At 45.4% G+C, this 16,708-nt stretch overlaps 1 protein-coding gene across 2 annotated transcripts in view; it reads right to left on the bottom strand.

Moving 5' to 3' along the window:
- LOC126518382 (KICSTOR complex protein SZT2-like) overlaps positions 1–16,708 on the bottom strand; it is a 256,520-nt gene that overhangs the window by 199,723 nt on the left and 40,089 nt on the right. For both annotated transcript variants that reach the window (XM_050168245.3, XM_055064554.2), the window contains 6 exons: positions 16,419–16,533; positions 15,130–15,299; positions 10,210–10,494; positions 9,293–9,371; positions 5,241–5,338; positions 4,452–4,614 (listed from right to left, as the gene is read on the bottom strand). In XM_050168245.3, the coding sequence (XP_050024202.2) occupies positions 4,452–4,614; positions 5,241–5,338; positions 9,293–9,371; positions 10,210–10,494; positions 15,130–15,299; positions 16,419–16,533 (910 nt within the window). The remainder of the gene's footprint in view (positions 1–4,451; positions 4,615–5,240; positions 5,339–9,292; positions 9,372–10,209; positions 10,495–15,129; positions 15,300–16,418; positions 16,534–16,708) is intronic.

The following is a 16,708-nucleotide window of genomic DNA, read 5'->3' as shown; positions in this document are numbered from 1 at the left end:
TCTCAAACTGGGTTTCACGGTACACAGGGATTCTGCTAATGGCAACTTAGGGTTTCACGAGAGGTCAGAACGAATCTAACCCCATCTGCATGTTTCCCCATTCACTTACACAATTTATCAATTTAGAAAAGAAATTTCGCATTGCAATTTAGTAAAGTCATCACATGCCACAGTCACACATTGGTACAGTGAAACCTCGTTAAACCATAGTTGGCCGGAGCTCGGAAAAAGTACGTACTAAACGGTAGTACTGCTTAACCGAAATAGCATGAGATTGCGCACTTACCTGTCAAAAACAGAACTCAGAGTGCGATGAAAAGAGGAAAAGGACATGCAGTATTTATTCACTTTGCGCAACAAAAGTGTTATTTTCGTTTGATGCCACGGCAGCCTAACAGTGACGACCGCGGCCTCAAACTTACTGAAGCTGCGAGCCAGCTTTTTGGCCAGCGCCCTCCTCTCGGCAAACACTCGCATGGCAGATTCCTCGTTGGCGTTGCATATTCTCTGTGCAGAGGCGCGGTAGCGTTGCGGAAGTCGCGGGCGCCTTTTTCATTGCGGGATGCTGTTCTCATCGCAACAATTGCATTCATGAGGCTGACGTAACGCGCAACTCCTGCCACTGCCGGGCCTGAATCACCCATGCTGTCGCTTCCCGTGTAGTCCTCATCACTGTCGCTAGGCGACGCTTCGGCAACAACAGAGGCAACAATGGCAAAACGTCGAACCTCGTAGCCGACATCTCTTCACAGTCACACCAACTCTGCCGAGCAACTTCTTCGCATTCCAAATGCCACACACCGTAGTCAACAGTAGACCCGTGTCGCGTGCCAGTGCCGACTTCGTGTCACGTTCGATAGCACGAACAATGTCTAATTTTCCTTCTGTGCTGAGCCCCGGTGTCTTTTTTTTATCCGAGCTTCGGCAATAACGCGAGTCCTTGCTCGCACTTCTTGCACGACGACACAACACACTCTGGCACGGCGCCGAAATGATGTTGATGTTGGTGTGACTTCACTTACAAACACACAAGGCACTTGGAGCCCGTTGTGATCTCCGAGGCTCGTTGTTCTGCGGGGCCGCCCGATGAAGACGACGCACCGCCGTGTTTGCGCGATGAAAAGTGGAAACACTACGTGTTAACCAATACGTACGCAGTAAGCTGGTGCAGTTTATGCGGTCACAAAACACATTATGTTCAATGGCCGCTGAGTCGGGGATTTGACTTCACTACTTTTTAAACGGAACTACTGTTTAAGCGGGTACGGTTTAACGAGGTTCTACTGTAGTCTGCGAGAAGCGGGAGACCCATCCAGCATCGGCCCAGAAGACTCATCATTGCACGATTTGCAGGCCACGCTGGCCGTGCCAAGCACCGTTTAATTCGTGCTCGCCGACAGAGTTTGTAACACGTGAATGGGAACCAGCTCAGAAGTTCTGCAAGCTGAGAGCCGCTTGTCTGCATGGCCGACTCTTGTTGCTGAGGGACGACGATACTGGCCGCATTTATACGACACATTGTAACTGACACGGGAGGGCATGTTTACCTGTTATTTGTGGCTCAGGCACAACGCAGTTTCAACAGGCTGACTTACTACTGCACTGCGCTTGTTTCAACACAAAAACGCACAACAAGCATTTTGATCCGCTCCAGGGGCACTGCAGCTTGCCGGGCGACGCGGGCATTTAGGCTTAGAGTTTTGATGAGTATATACAAGACAAATCGACACTGCGAGTGACTGTTAATGTTTGTTTGCAAAAAATGAAATAAAATTTTGTGCATCGACTGTTCGTTTGCATGAAAACAGGGCGTGTTATGACATAAAAGATAAGAGTGAACAAGAAATAAAGAGCGAATTAAAGACCAACTATATATACCAAGAACCACATACAGAAAATATAGTGTTAAGGGGCGACGGGGGAGAGATTTCTCTCATGGCGTTCATTGACTGGTGATTCAATAAAGTTGTCTCTTCCTTCCTGAGGGAAAGACAAAAAGCGCAAGAACACATTTAGGTAATAAAAAGGGTTGTAAGGCTACCTTTGAACTTTGAGGGATTTCTCTCATTGACTATAGACTTGGGAAGTTTGTTCCAATCTTCAATAGTGCATGGTAGGAAAGATTGATTAAAGGATTTGGTAGATCCGTGGAATCGTTGTAAACTACAAGAACTGAAAATACGGCGGGAAGTACAATTAGGAGGCAGCAGGAGAACACCCTGAATATCCGGAAAATTATAGTATATATTGTGGATAAGAGAAAGACGAGTGATCCTGCGGCGCACTGCTAAAGATGGAAGACGTAGGGATGATTTGATATTGGTAATACTAATATTTCCGTCATATTTAGATGTAATCAAACGTGAGGCTCGGCTCTGAATTACTTCTAACGCGTCGATTAAATAAGCTTGATGGGGACTCCATGTGGAGGATGCATACTCAAGTCTGGTGCGGAAAAAGTTTCGTCGGCTAGCCGACGGATGAAAGGGGGAGAAGGAGTGAGGGATCGTTTGATGAAGATGAGAGTCTTGGAGGTATCAGCAGCAAGCCTGAGTATGTGTTCTGACCAGGATAAGTGCCGGCCTTGGGGTTCCCTTAAGGCCAGCAAGATTGAGAACCCTTGGTTTAAATGGATGCCGGAAAACTGCACTGAGTGTAGCAAAATGGGTGCTTGCTCACAGTTAACTGTCCACCAGCATAAACAGAACTCACGTCCCTGTGAAATCTGCACATGGGAGCAGGACATGGTTATCAATGGGCTGCCATGTAGCACTTGCACTTGGTAATACAATCAATAAATGGAAAATGAGACGTCCACCCATTCGTAGCAATTGCAACAAAGGAAACCCATACGAGTTCCTTGAAAGAAAAGCCTCACAGTTGAAGAAAAATTCATCCTGGTCCGGGACTCGAACTCAAGACCACCAACTTTCCGGGGCAGCCGCTCTACCATCTGAGCTAACCAGGCGGCTAGCAGGTGGCAGGGCGAAGTCGAATTTGTCAACAACTCGAAGCAAAGGCAAGAGTTTGACGTAATTGTTCTGTGGAAACCCACAAGGTGGAGAGAAGTGATTAATAAATGGAAAAGCAGACATCCACCCGTTCGTAGCAATTGCAACAAAGGAAACCCATACGGGTTCCTCGAAAGAATAGCCTCGCAGTTGAAGAAAAATTCGTCCTGGTCTGGGACTCAAACCTGGGACAACCGGCTTTCCGGGGCAGCCCTGCCACTTGGTAATACAGTTGAAACCACGTCTAACGATCCCACATATAATGATCTATCGCTTCTAATGACCCCATTTCACGACATTTAAGGTTTTCCAATTTGGCCTATTGAAACGGCATCCAGATATAAAGAACATTTTCAAAAGCACCGTGCTGTTACAATGAACAGTTAAAACCCAGTCGCTGTAAAAGGAGGGTGCACGCGAAGTTTTGAAGCATGGAAGCATGACCAAACTGGACGCACAACGTGCTGCCACCACGTAAAGTTGCAAAGAGTCGGCAGGTAAAGTTTGTCAGCGCTTCGTTTGTGCTGTTGCTGATAACAGTTCCTAATGGCGGTTACAAAAAAATTTCACTTCACAGCTCTCAGCATGCGTGGTCAATGCTGCAGCCGTAGTGGAAAGATCTTAGCAAAATGTCGGCATACCACAGTAGTTTCCGCTTCCAGTAAACTAGAATGCTTTGCTATAGTATGCAGAATCCAATGATGTCCTGCTGCGAGTATAATATACCACAAGCTCTGGAGGGAAAAATGCTGGCGGTTGCCATTGTAGTTTCGAAATGGCAGGTGATCGGAACCAACCGGGCACCGTTTTGAAGAGGCTACAACACTGCATTTTGCCCTTTAGATGACGTTTTTAATGTAAACTTGCAGTTAAATGTGGAAAAATTCCAGGAACAAAATAAAAATGAAGGCACTAAAAATCCTGTTTATGGACCAAAGTAGTGCCGAATCACCAAGTGCTGACTCCAGCTACAGTGTCGCTAATTTTTGCGTGATTTGAAGGGCAAGTCCACATATAACCAACTACTGAAACAAAGACCACTTTTCTCAGAAATATTGAGTTAGTTATGAACGAGTTTGCTTGTATGTGCAAGGGGTTCTAGGCACCACACAGACCACGAGGGTGGTGGTGTCCTCGCATATATTTCGGAGACCACAACAGCCAATAATGTAGCAGGCGAAAGCGATGGTGTATGCATCGCAAAAAAGATCTTGAGAGAAGCGTCTACTGCAAGAGCCTGCAGCCGTCACAGCCAATCATTTAACCAGAAAAACTGGTAAAGCCTGACAAATCTTTTGTTGTTGCTGTACTCGTTTCTAACACCTGAGTATGTACCAGCTCGTCCAACAACACACTTTGCCAAGTCAAGAAAGGACACGCATGACTTTCATGCACCCTGCCCATGAGAATGCCAGGAACAGAAGCCCGAGGGTCACTCACAGCTTTTGGGATCTCGGTGTACTGCTTGCCGTCCAGGTAGGAGCTGGAGAAAGGGCAGTTCACCACGACGCCGCACTGTGGTTCCACCCAGCACTCGCTGACCAGCTGCAGCTCACCGTCTGCCTCGGCCGTCTCCATCTCATTGTCCTCGTCATCCGAGAGGCTGTGCACAGTGGGGAGAATCCACTTCAGAAACAAGCCTCACCGTCATGATGGCATGACACCAGCAATATGGCAGAGGCACAATGACAGCTTGGCGACAGTGAAAATTAGGGTGTCACGATAATGGTGAAGGCACGACGACAGGGGCAGTATGGCAGCACAATGACAATCATGATGGCACGATGAAGGCACGATGAAAACGGCAGCATGTATGGCAATGTAATGAGAATGGCATGATTATGATGAAGGCACAATGACAATGGCACTATGGCAACACAATGACAGCAACAATAGTTGAGGAATAACAGTGGTGATGGCACTGTATGGCAACGACACAACATAGTAACAGCGACGACAACAATGTCTTGGCAATGATGTCTTGACAATGATGACGAGGTGACGAAATCGAGGCACAACCACGACACGACGACAATGACGACGACAACAGCAGCACTAAAGCTGGGTCACGTAATGCTCATGCAAATACAGGATGAGCTCAGATGAAAACGAAGCCATTAACCGGCACCGCGAGACAAGTGATGTTTTATTACTGCTTACAGCATTTTCTGCCCTTCTTTTCAGCCTTACCTGAAGGGTATATGCAAAGTTGACAGTAAGTGCACTCACCTCTCCCGGATAGTAGTGTTCGAGTGAGGAGGAAACAGCATGTACTGCACCACGCATGGAAGCAAAGACGCTTCTGAAGAGTCAGTTGTCACCGTATTCTGAGAGAGAAGAAAATATATATGGCAATAAAAATGCAGCTCCCCCTTTTGTTCTTCACTGTATATTAATTGAAAATGAGAAGCACCATGAATCATAAGCAATGGATATTATGGTTGGTGAGCCATAAAGGTGTCAAGACCAATGAAAAGTAAATAAGAGAATAAGACACACAAGCCGATGAACCATAACACCTACCTGCCAACTTGTGAACATTAGAATTTGTTAAAATCTGGCAGATATGACCCCAAGAAAGGGGACGATTAGGGGTGTAGCACACATTATTGTTTTTTTGAAAGATCCACACATTCCTTTAGAGATACGTATGCACTTTATTAATGATGATTTACCTTTAGATGCAGCACATAAGCAGCAGCAATGACTGACAAGCACAATGTTTTTAAATCACAGTGACTTTACCAGCAAATTTGCCGTTGCCAATTCTGCCTGATTCAGGAACTTGTCTGTATAAGCTAGCTTGAAGCAAGCATCCACCCCTCTTGCATCCTTTTACCTACAAAAGACTTCAGATGTAAAGCTCGAGACTGAAGATGCAAAACTTTTTTGGAAAAAAAAGAAGTAATTTTGCGTAAATATTGATGCAATATTTACCTCTGTTACAATTGCTTCGTGTTCTGCCGTTCAGTGAGGCATATAAAGTAAATGTTGCTCAGGCAGTTAACACAGTAATACGTTTTAATAATCTGCTACCCATCACAATATTTAATTTTCCGGCACGAAACACGAGGACAGCTACTAACAACTGTATTAACTTACCACCACGTCACAATGTATATGGACAGAGACTGGTGAAGTTCAATGGTGCTATATTATGGAACGCACTCCCACACAGTGTAAAGACTAGCCAAAACTTTGTACAGTGCCTAAACAAACTTGTTTCATGAATGCTGACGGGGTCTTTCTATTTGTATCCCCTGTTGCCATAACATAGTCTTTTGTTTATCCTACATTTTCTCTGTAAAAATGCTTTAAAATAATGTGTGCTTAAGTTGTCTTGTACAATAAGTATGCTGTTCTTCTTATGTACATTTTGTTATTGGACCCCAAACTAGCCACCAAGGTTATGGGTCCAAACAGTATTGTGTATTGTGTGTATTCAATGAATCAAATAAATAACAAAAAAATTATGAAACCACAAAACAAGTCGGAATTCGTAAACTTTACGAAGAATTTAGGGGAGTCGGCAGGTAGGCTTACATGGAATGGTAGATTTCATAACTGCAAGAGCTATTACCAGCATCACACTAACAATTTGGAACATTTCTGAAACATGTTAGCAGCTTGTTACCGACACGTTACAGAAAAAAAAAAAAATTACTGATTACGCTTACAGTGATTTCGTTCAAAAATGTAATTGATTACAGGGAACAATTACTGACCTGCAAGAGTAATTCAGCAATTACTAAAATGCAATCAATTCCTTTTGCATTACTCTCCTCACAATTTTTACCACAAGCACAGTAAATAGGATAATCTGGCCTAGCTCTTTCAGTGCATCCTCTACAGCTCTTCTAATATTACTTTCAGTTACAATTGCTTTGCATAATTTTCTTCGATCATATCCCCTCATTTTTTTCTAACACCATCTGCAGCAACACCGAAAACTCTTTCAATATGTGTGCTGAAGAGCAGGCTGGTGTTGTAAAATGCAAACACCTTGTGCACAAGATTGTGCTCCCTGAATAGCCCAATGCTCATGTCCGGGCCCTCTAAGAAGCACAGTGCTTCCTTGTCTCCAAGATTCAGAGAAGGCACGCTTGGTAGGACCAATGGAAAGCTGAAACAATTGTCCGCAGGCAATTTCCTGCGATCAATGTTCGATGTGGCCCTGGCTATCGAGACACAGAAGCGCCGGTTCAGTTCGTCTGCAATGGTCCGGTGTGGATTTAAGATGAGTAAACAAATACCGAGCACAGGGGTTTACCTGTCTAAACATGTGCATTTGAGAGGCTGCTCTGGGGCATGCAGGTGGACATTCTACTGCATCTCCCACCAAATGCAAGAGCGCAAAGCTGCATCGCCAGTTACAGTTTGTCTCGTTAATGAATTAATTGACATCATGTAATTGGCTACCAGAAAGAGCAATTGAATTACAGTCACAGAGTTAGGAAATTAATTTATCAATTACATGTAATTTGTTACCTACAAGATTGCTTTTTATTAATTTAGAGCACGCCTTTTAATGTGTGCTCTAAGCAAGCCTAACTAGTAATCACACAAATCTGCGTTAGAGTAGCATCAGTAACATCTTGGGTAAAGGAGAAAGAAAGACAAGGTCGAGAGATGGAGACTCAGTGTGCGGATGAATGTTTACTCTATATACACCGTATTCTTGAACAAATGACCTTCACCAAAAATGCGACAACTAAAGTGGTAAAGTGGTGGTGGGGCTGATGTCTGCAGCCGGGTGGTCAGCGTATTAGTCACATGACACCTTTGCACACGCCGTAAAGTGTACAGCTAGTCTTGTGAGGGATTGCCTGAAGGTAAAAAAAAAAGACTGATGTGTGCCTACATAGGGCACTGGGAACAAGAGGCTGTCATACGGTGCGTCACAAATACGGCGGCCGTGAACAACCTGGGTGCTATGTTGTACACTCGCTTTCATTGGTGAGGAAGTCAGCTTTCGGAGTATCATGCGGCTGCTCCAAATAGATCCGAGTTGATTCGGCACCAAACCGCAACTTCAGCCACCGACGCTCAACAAAGCAACGCCGGTTAGGCCTATAATGGCCTGATTGACAGCTGTTGAAGTGGCGTTCGGGTCTGCATGCCTGTGTACTAAGGTGGTCTGTGTACTAAGTTGGTCTGTCTTTTGGAATTTGAATGTGGACAGAAAGCTCCAAACAGGTGATTGTGTATGAATTGTGGGAGATGTGGGATTCTCCTCCCGTACTCTTGGGACAAAGGAACGACAACACAGTAGTGCAAACAGTCACAAGGGCATTTATTGCACCTTTCATAGATCAATGCCAGCTAGCCGAGTTGCTATCCAGAAAACATGCCGATGGGCGCGCGACAAATCTAGAAGTCCGACTCACCGAGCAAGCGAATATGTTCGCCCCCATGCTGGATCCCAACGCCTGGTCGTTCGCGTGTACGGTCACGTGAACGGTGGCACGTTCCAAAGCGGCCACGCGAGACGGTCTCGCAGAAGCATAGACTGGCGCGCGCGCGCGGTATGTCCGGCGCGTTCGCCAGTCCGCCGCTCAAGAGCCAAGAGCCTTTCTTTCCCGCGCCTAAGTAACCCCGCCGAAGCGCAACACTAGTGCCATCTCTCGCACTGCGCTTCAACCACTCCGACCGCCGCGGGCGCTAGGCCATGCGGCGGGCGAAGCCTCCCTGCAGGAGACGAGCTATGCGGGAAAACTAGATCTCAGGGGAGGCGTGAGAGTCACGCATCCCCACAGAATATGAATTTTGTGTGTGTGTGTGTGTGTGTGTGCTTGCAAATGTGTCGTGTTGCTCTTGTGTAGTAGCTTGGGTGCAGCTTTACACAGTTAAATGTGCAGGCAATAGGTGAGGATACACTTTTCTTTTTTATGCCGCGCTGCAAGTGGGGGTGTGGGTTATGTGCAGAGGGCAAGTTGTACACATGATAATAGGTTGCCACAAGTGCTCATCTAGCACAGTTGTCTTCAAGAAGCACATCAGCCCTTTGGTGGGTGCATACTAAAAGTCTACAGCAAAGGTCCCAGATTCCTTACTTCCGAGAAAGGATGCAAAGTAGATATTTTAGTGTTTTCTAAAAAGCTTTGCAAAGAAGCTTGGACTTGGAGGTAAAATTACTTGACCAGGTTTTCAGTACAGTTCTAGAACTATTGTTTAAATCCATTTCCATCACACTAGCTTCACACAAGGCAGCAAGTCACATCACCATGCAAGTCACAAAAGGCAGCAAAGCATGGAAAATAAGAATGATGGTAAAGGCTCACCTTCATTTCAATCTCTAGGGCCATGTTCAAAATGCCTGAGCTTGAGTGGGCAAAATGAAAGCCTTCTTCAAGGCGCATCCTGCACAGAGAACACAAAGCAAGAAAAATATACTTATCAGCTGCAAACATTGAAATGAGGCAGTAGTTTGTTTTTCGAGGCAGCACAAAGCGAAGTACATTTTCTCTAGACCGCCCGCAAATAAACAAAGATTTGCATTACAGAAACACTGGACTATTATTTCAGTTTTCAGTTTCGGTTTATTAATGCGATTTAAATTTTGTACAAAAAAAGTAACTTTAGGAGGTCCCATAGTCAAAGACCGGGGAGGGACCTCCAACACATGGCCTTTTAGATTGCCAGCTTTTTCGCAAAGAAAGAACATACTTAAAATGATTTAGGCAATCTATCTTGAGAGTTTGCTTAAATGCATAGTTTGTTTGTTATCTTCATACTTCTTTTATGCCAGTGTTAAGTCTAAACATACCTATTTGAAGCTGGCATCCTAAAGCAGGAAACCTTCATTGTACATTCGTGTAGGGAAACAGTTATATGCAGGTACACACTTTATGTGAACATAGTGCCACCTATTGTATTACCCTTTGGTTCCAAAGGCAATTTCTAATGTCATCCCTTGAAATTTTATCTGCGTGGTGAATTACTTCAACTAACTTTCTGTATCATTCAATTGAATGATTTCAACTGAGTTGCCACATTTTGATATTTTCTTAGAAGCTTCCCAGAGAAGTTTGCATTTGCAGGTAAATTATTTGAACACGTTTTCAGTATAGAGCACGAATTAAGATCAGTGCTTGTAAAGTGCTTTTTGTTCTCATACTTGTCTTTACCACTCTGTTAATTAGATTGCGCAGTTATACCCAAATGGCTCAGTTTCTTTAATCAATTGCCCCTCACTCACTTGGCCAGCGTTTTGAGGATACGGGTGATGGCGTGCAGGGGAAGGGGCACGCTGGGGAGCCGCTGCACAGTCCAGATCCACCGCCGGTGGTGAAGGTACCGGCTCAGCTGGCCCGTCGGGTCCACCACAGTAGTGATGCCATTTCCCTTGCGTGCTGCTGAGCCACTGCTGCCGCTGCTAGAATGCCGGTGCAGATGCGGGGTGGTGTGCAGGAGCGGGTGCGCCAGTGTCACGTCCATAAGCGCCACAATGGGGCTAAGAATGTCCTTCGGAATCTTCTCGTGCCTTTGTAGAAATCAGAGAAAGGGCGACGGCCATTTCAGCAAATTGTGTATCTTGGTCAAGTCCTCTGTTGAATGTGTGCTTGACTTTCACACCTGAATAGTGCCGTCTCCGTTTATGTAATCACAAGTACGACAGAACACCACAGGGACAGGTAAAAACATCACCGGTTACATTGGCGGCGACATAGAGGTGTGCCTGCCAGTGGCTGTACTAAACCGCCCGTGCTGTTTATGTGTTCTCTCCCTCTGTCCCCGTCTTTATTTGTGGTCAATTTGATATGCAGTAAATACCAACTAGGCCAAAGTGAAGTTCTTCTGGAGTGGCTGTACTCTTTGCCGAGGCCACCGCCACACATTTGTGCATTTCCAGCGCTTATCCGAACCTACCAGGCATTTCTGCACCCGCACTGAAGCTGAAATAATTGGCGGACCTGCTTCACTGCTTTCCAAAAAAGCACGCAGAAGATCTGCAATGCAGCATGACATCACTCACATGGTGAGCCGAGGCAATGCCCCTACACGACAAAAAATGATCATGGCAAGCATTTTAAATACTGGGGCTATAATCGATAAAACCACAATACGATTATGAGGTCATAGTGAGGGACCCCACATTAATCTTTATTACGTGGGGTTCCTTAATGCACACCTAAATCTAAGTACATAAAAATATTTTCATTTCACTGCCACTGAAATGCAGCCGCCGCAGCCGGGATCGAACCTGTGACCTCGAGCTGAGCAGCACAACACCACAGCCACTGGGATACCGTGGCAGGTCCTGGCATGCATTAAATGGTAGACCTGCGACAAGTCACTACAGTTTAATCAGTCAGCCAATACAGTAGAACCCCGCAGATTTGTTCCTTATTCATATGTTTTCCCTGGTATAACGTCGCTGAAGCCCAGCCCTGGCAAAAGGCTAATAGACACCTATGTATTAGAATTCTTTTACATACATCGTCATTTCCACAACGTTTCCGCGCAATACTTTCAACTTTGTTGCATAATTATGAAGAAATATCAATTCTACCGCATAGAACGAAAAAAATCTTAAACAAAATCGTGAACTAGCCGTGATAGACACCCTTTATCTGTGCATTTCCTAGCACGACCGATGTGCGCTTTTGACACGCCATGGTCTTGGCAGGTGTTGTATTGGCAGAAATTTCCTAAATTTCAGATACCTTACAGCACGCCTTTTCATATTGGGATTCCTTCTGCACGACCACATGCCAACCTGGTCACAAAAATGAGAACAAATAGCTATATTTTGGTTTTATTACACTGTCGGCCATGTCGCCACTTCCTCCTCGAAACAGGAACTAGCGAAACCTAGTCAATCCAGTAGCCACCGAACCCACTCAAACTGCAGGACAGGCTAAGCCAAGCCTCGCCAAACTGCTAAGTGTTGAAAAGCTGCATTTGCTGTCTGTCATGCGAGTTCTGCATGTCCAGCATGTTAATAGTGACATGATCCCAGCTGAATTCTTCATGCAGTTCCAGGTGACACCAGCTCCAACCTCAATGTCGGCCCAGACAAGGGCAGTGATTACGTGAGGGAAGTGCCAGACAATGAATGTTGCAAGAAATCCGTGATCATTCAGCTATTGCAACTCAGTTTACTTCGGTTATGTTGTTAGAGGATAAAGTTTTGGTACATGCATTGACTGTAGTTTTGTCTATTTGTAGCAACGGCATGACAATGGCCGAAATACGGCCTGACCAGGTCACAGGCAATCATGTGCATGACAAACTTGGTAGCACCAGACGGGCCAACGAGCCCTGTGACAAGAAAGCTTTTGCTCGTAGATGCCGATGTGTTCTAGCGCTATTCATGCAAAATCTTGCGATAGATAACGTATCCCCGAAAGTGACAATCTGAGAATAATAAACTGTTGGAATAATAAACTCATGCTCTGCCGAATACCACAGTAAAAGCTCGTTAATTCCCAACTCGTTAACCCTTTCAGGGTCAATGACGTAAATATACGGCGCCGCAAGCAAGTCCAAAATGGTCGATGCCATATATTTATGACGCTGTCTGTACGTTTAAAAAGCGTGACAATTTCCTAATTTGTTTCTTTCCTGGCATGCGCTGTGACTATGTGGGAATACAGGGAATTTTTTTCTCACGCCTCCCTATCTCAGTTTTCATGGCATGGTTTGTTTTAGAGCTAGTTTGCTCCAGCGAGTTCATATACCACCACTCATACATTGGCTTCTTGCGCTCACAAAACTGATGGCTATCTCATTACTAATCGCTCAAAGGTCGGCCGCCTGTTTCTTGCTCATTTAGTGCTCACAGAGGTGAGCATAGGAAGGATGCCAGCGTGCGTGCGTTTCCTTTCCTTTTTTGGGGGGAGACTCGCAATATCTAATTGCCTCTGGTTGGCTATAAGATGAAGATTACCAGAAGTTTGTCACACGTTTCGCTTTTTGACGGGCACACAATCACATGGTTTTCTTGGGTGCGCTCACTTCACAGTTCAATTAGGCTATGGAAGCAAATATTAGTGTAAGAGCAGGAACATTTGAGACTTGTGAAATATTCTCGTGTGCGCATATTCTAAGCCTTGAACTATAACAATGCATCAATTTTTTTATTCTAAGTTTACTGCCTCTTTTACTGCTGTTATTCACGAATAAAGAGTACATATATACCAACACAAAATATTTATTTCTCACATTACGGTCACCCTAGAAAAATGTAGGTAAATTTTTTTCGAAATAGGTCCCTCATAAGAATTGGAATCTGCATTTCAAAAAAATCGACCCTGGGCGGTAGCATATGGCTAAAAAAATCGACCCTGAAAGGGTTAATTCGAAATTTCGGATAACTTGAAGTAGCCACCACGATCCATCCAGTAATGTATTGAAAGCAATACGCAATGCGTCCCGCTAATTCACCACCAATAATTCGAACTCTGTGCCATCGTGGATTGAGAGAGTGCTAGTGCGCGGGAGCCCACTGGCGATGCCGGCATCACCATGCTGGCCGTGCAGCTTTGCAATTTCTGAGCTTCCGGCGCAGACAGCTAGTGGTTTAATTTTATCTGCATTGCTTTATTTATTTTCTTGTCACTAGGTGGTGCGCCATACGTTAAGCAATCAAAGCGGTTCTCTGTGTTTAGGCCACAGCTCTAAAACGATTTCATTTAGCCGCGGCTGAGCTTCTTAGGGCGGACGATTACAATGAGAGTTCCGTTCACACACCCCACAACTTCGAGAATCTTGCTGCGGTCAAGGAAGCGTTCCCGACTGCGGCTTTCTCCTGCAGTGTGGACAGAAATCTCACACCCCTTTTTCTTTTCCCTCAACCGTAATAACCCTAACGACGGCGGTAATGATGCGACTGACTGACGGTTGCGACAACCCAATAGCTTCTACATTCCGGATGCACTGCTGAAAACAACCGTAGCAAAAAAAAAAGTACGCCGCAAAGCACTTACAGTGTAGTGTAAATGATACTAAATCTTGTGGTCCACAATATTCTAGCTTGTCGCAAATCCATCGCATTTTGTTTTTGGGGCACCTAAAATGCCTTCGGAACTCGCCTTCGCTCATGTCGTACGCGTCGCACCGTTGCCTCTCATCACGTCGTTGTCTTTGGCCAACGCTCGCCAGCAACACAACCAAAGAAGCCACTATTGGTATCCCTATCGTCGCGCCGGCCAGCACGAGACTAGCAGATGGCCATGGTTGCTCTAGCAACCCTCAAGATCATGCTCGCCACTGCACGCGACCCTTGAGGAAACCACTTCTCCGCAGTTCCTCTCGTAGCAGATGATGGGTTCCTTTTCAGATGGTTGACAACCTGTGTGACAACAACAAAATTTGTTGTCATGCCCACCAGGTATGATGACAATGAAGCGCCGACCAATGGTGTTCGTGAACCGGTTCCAAAGTGAACCGATACAGAATATGGCCCTTGTTCGCACAATATGCTTCCCAGGTGTTACATTTCTTTTTCACAGTCCTGTGGAAAATGTGTTAGAGGGGTTCTACTGTACATTAGATTCTGTAGAAACTCGGTCGAGGATTCATTGCAATCGCATTTAAATATTAGTATGTTTTTGACGTGTACATACAAACAAGGGCTTATGTACAGCGCTGCTAATTAAATATGTGTGCTTAGCTCATAGCAGCTAGTTAGAATTGCATGCTCGTGTATGGCCTACAACTATGGGCGACTTCACTTGTGTGCCTAGAAAGCACAAGGAGGAGGAAAGAACTTTATTGTGTGCCCTGTGAGCTGGTGGGGAGGGCCAAAGGTCCCGCCTAGGTGACGGCCAGGAGTTTGTGGGTCCTGGCGGCATCCTCGGCCCGCTGGACGGCCCATAGTTGATCCTCGAGGGCAGGGCTGAGCAGTGCAGCTTCCCAGCGCGTGCGAAGGCTGCTGCTAGAGGCCGCGTTTTCTTTCAGAAATATCTTTTTATCCACTATAATGTCTGACACTTGGCTTTGTTTGTAGCATTCTGTAATAAGTGACTGGAAATTTTTCTTCACATCAAAGCTTGTCCAGAAGCCTAGGGGAGCTTCATCAATGCTGTCTGCCTCTCCCCTAAACAATGCTAACTACACAAGGAATGGCGATTTCCCTGAACTCGAGTCCACTGGGAGGGAGCGCACAATCTACCTGATTAGGATCCTTTCAAGGGGCTTGCGGAAGAGGATGCAGCAGCTGGCCTTGCGGTAGGTTCGTGGCACAGGAGGCCGGATGCAGAGGCCGCCATCTGAGTGTGCATCCTTGGCAACACGCTTGCTCAACTCCAGGCTCAGGATCTGCTGAGTCAGGTCCTTCACAATCTACAAAGGCAGCCAGAACAGACATGAAAAGTCAAAGGCAGTCTTGAGAGCCAGCTCTTGCTCATCCTGATGACCTTTCGCTTTAATATGCGAGCGAGAACCAAACAATAACTTTTTAAGCAGTCCAACGCACAAATTGAATTATCTACTGTTCGGTTTGTCGAAGACGCACGGTCAGCTTTGCCCTGCACACAGCCTTTCCAGGACACGTGGTGGTTGCCAGCTCAAGATGCAGCAAGTATGAAAAGCAAGCAAAAGAAACAAAAGTGACAAGCAGGACATAACAACATTCTTCATTTAAACCTACTCACTTTTTTTTTCATTTTTACTGAATGCTTACCTCAAGTGAACATTTACCAAGTGCAATAATCACAAATAATGACAAATAATTGTTACTGTCGTAAGAAGCAGGTAAAAAAAATATTGTCATCACAATGGCTATTACAATTGATCAAGAATGCCTTCGTTATTTTCTTTCAATTTTTCCGCACACCGTGCTGCGCATTAATTTTTATCGAACTGGACTGTTCTGGCTGCACACGGGCTGGCTGCCAGAAACAGCCAGTACGATTTTGATCTGGTGGAGTCTGGCATCTGGTGGAGTATGGCAGCTCTCTGGCTAGCAGATGACAAAAAGGAGTCAATGGGTGCTCACCACCACCTTTGTGGGGACCTGACACATTGCAACAGAAGCGCTTGAGGACTTTTGCCTTGCTCAGCCAATTGGCTACAGCAACCTTAGGTCTTCATACTTTCTAGCATTATCTTCTAATGTTTTGATGCACCTTTTCGCCTTAAGAGGTGTTGTGATACAAGAGGTGATGACAGCTTGCCGCGCTGTTATACATGCATGCTATCTGCATTGTGTTCCGCACAGGTCGTAGACACTCATTCCCACACATTGCGGTGCCTTTTGGCTTCATTTTTCTCTGGTGGTATCCATTTTCAAATCTCTCACGTATGTGCGGTGATTATATATGATTTCTGGGAGACCCTTTACTTGACGCCACACATTTCACAGCTACTTCTAGAAGCTTGTCGGGTGTGCAATTACGTGTGCCCGACCACCTGCAACCACCATGACGACACAGACCTCATCTGACAGAATCGTGAACTCACAACATTGCGCTGCTCGCCGGGTGTGCCACCCAGGAAGGCAAATCGGATCACCACACAGGGCGCCTTGTAGGTCACCCGAGTCACATAGAACGACACTGGCGGCTTTTCACCTTCCCTGCAAATGACACGACATTTAGCACTTCAATAAGCTCGACATGTTTGACTGCACGGATGCCACGTATTACATAAATGAAGAGATACAAAGTTCTGAAGTCTTAACAAATCACGAGGGATACAGTGTCTGCTGGCAAAAAGAAAATTTAAGAAAGAGATTTAGTGAAGGGCAAATA

The sequence above is a fragment of the Dermacentor andersoni genome, chromosome 11 (assembly GCF_023375885.2).
Source record: "Dermacentor andersoni chromosome 11, qqDerAnde1_hic_scaffold, whole genome shotgun sequence".
Lineage (NCBI taxonomy): Eukaryota > Metazoa > Arthropoda > Arachnida > Ixodida > Ixodidae > Dermacentor > Dermacentor andersoni.
Note: the sequence above shows the minus strand (reverse complement) of the source record. Positions and strands in the feature narration are given on the sequence as shown.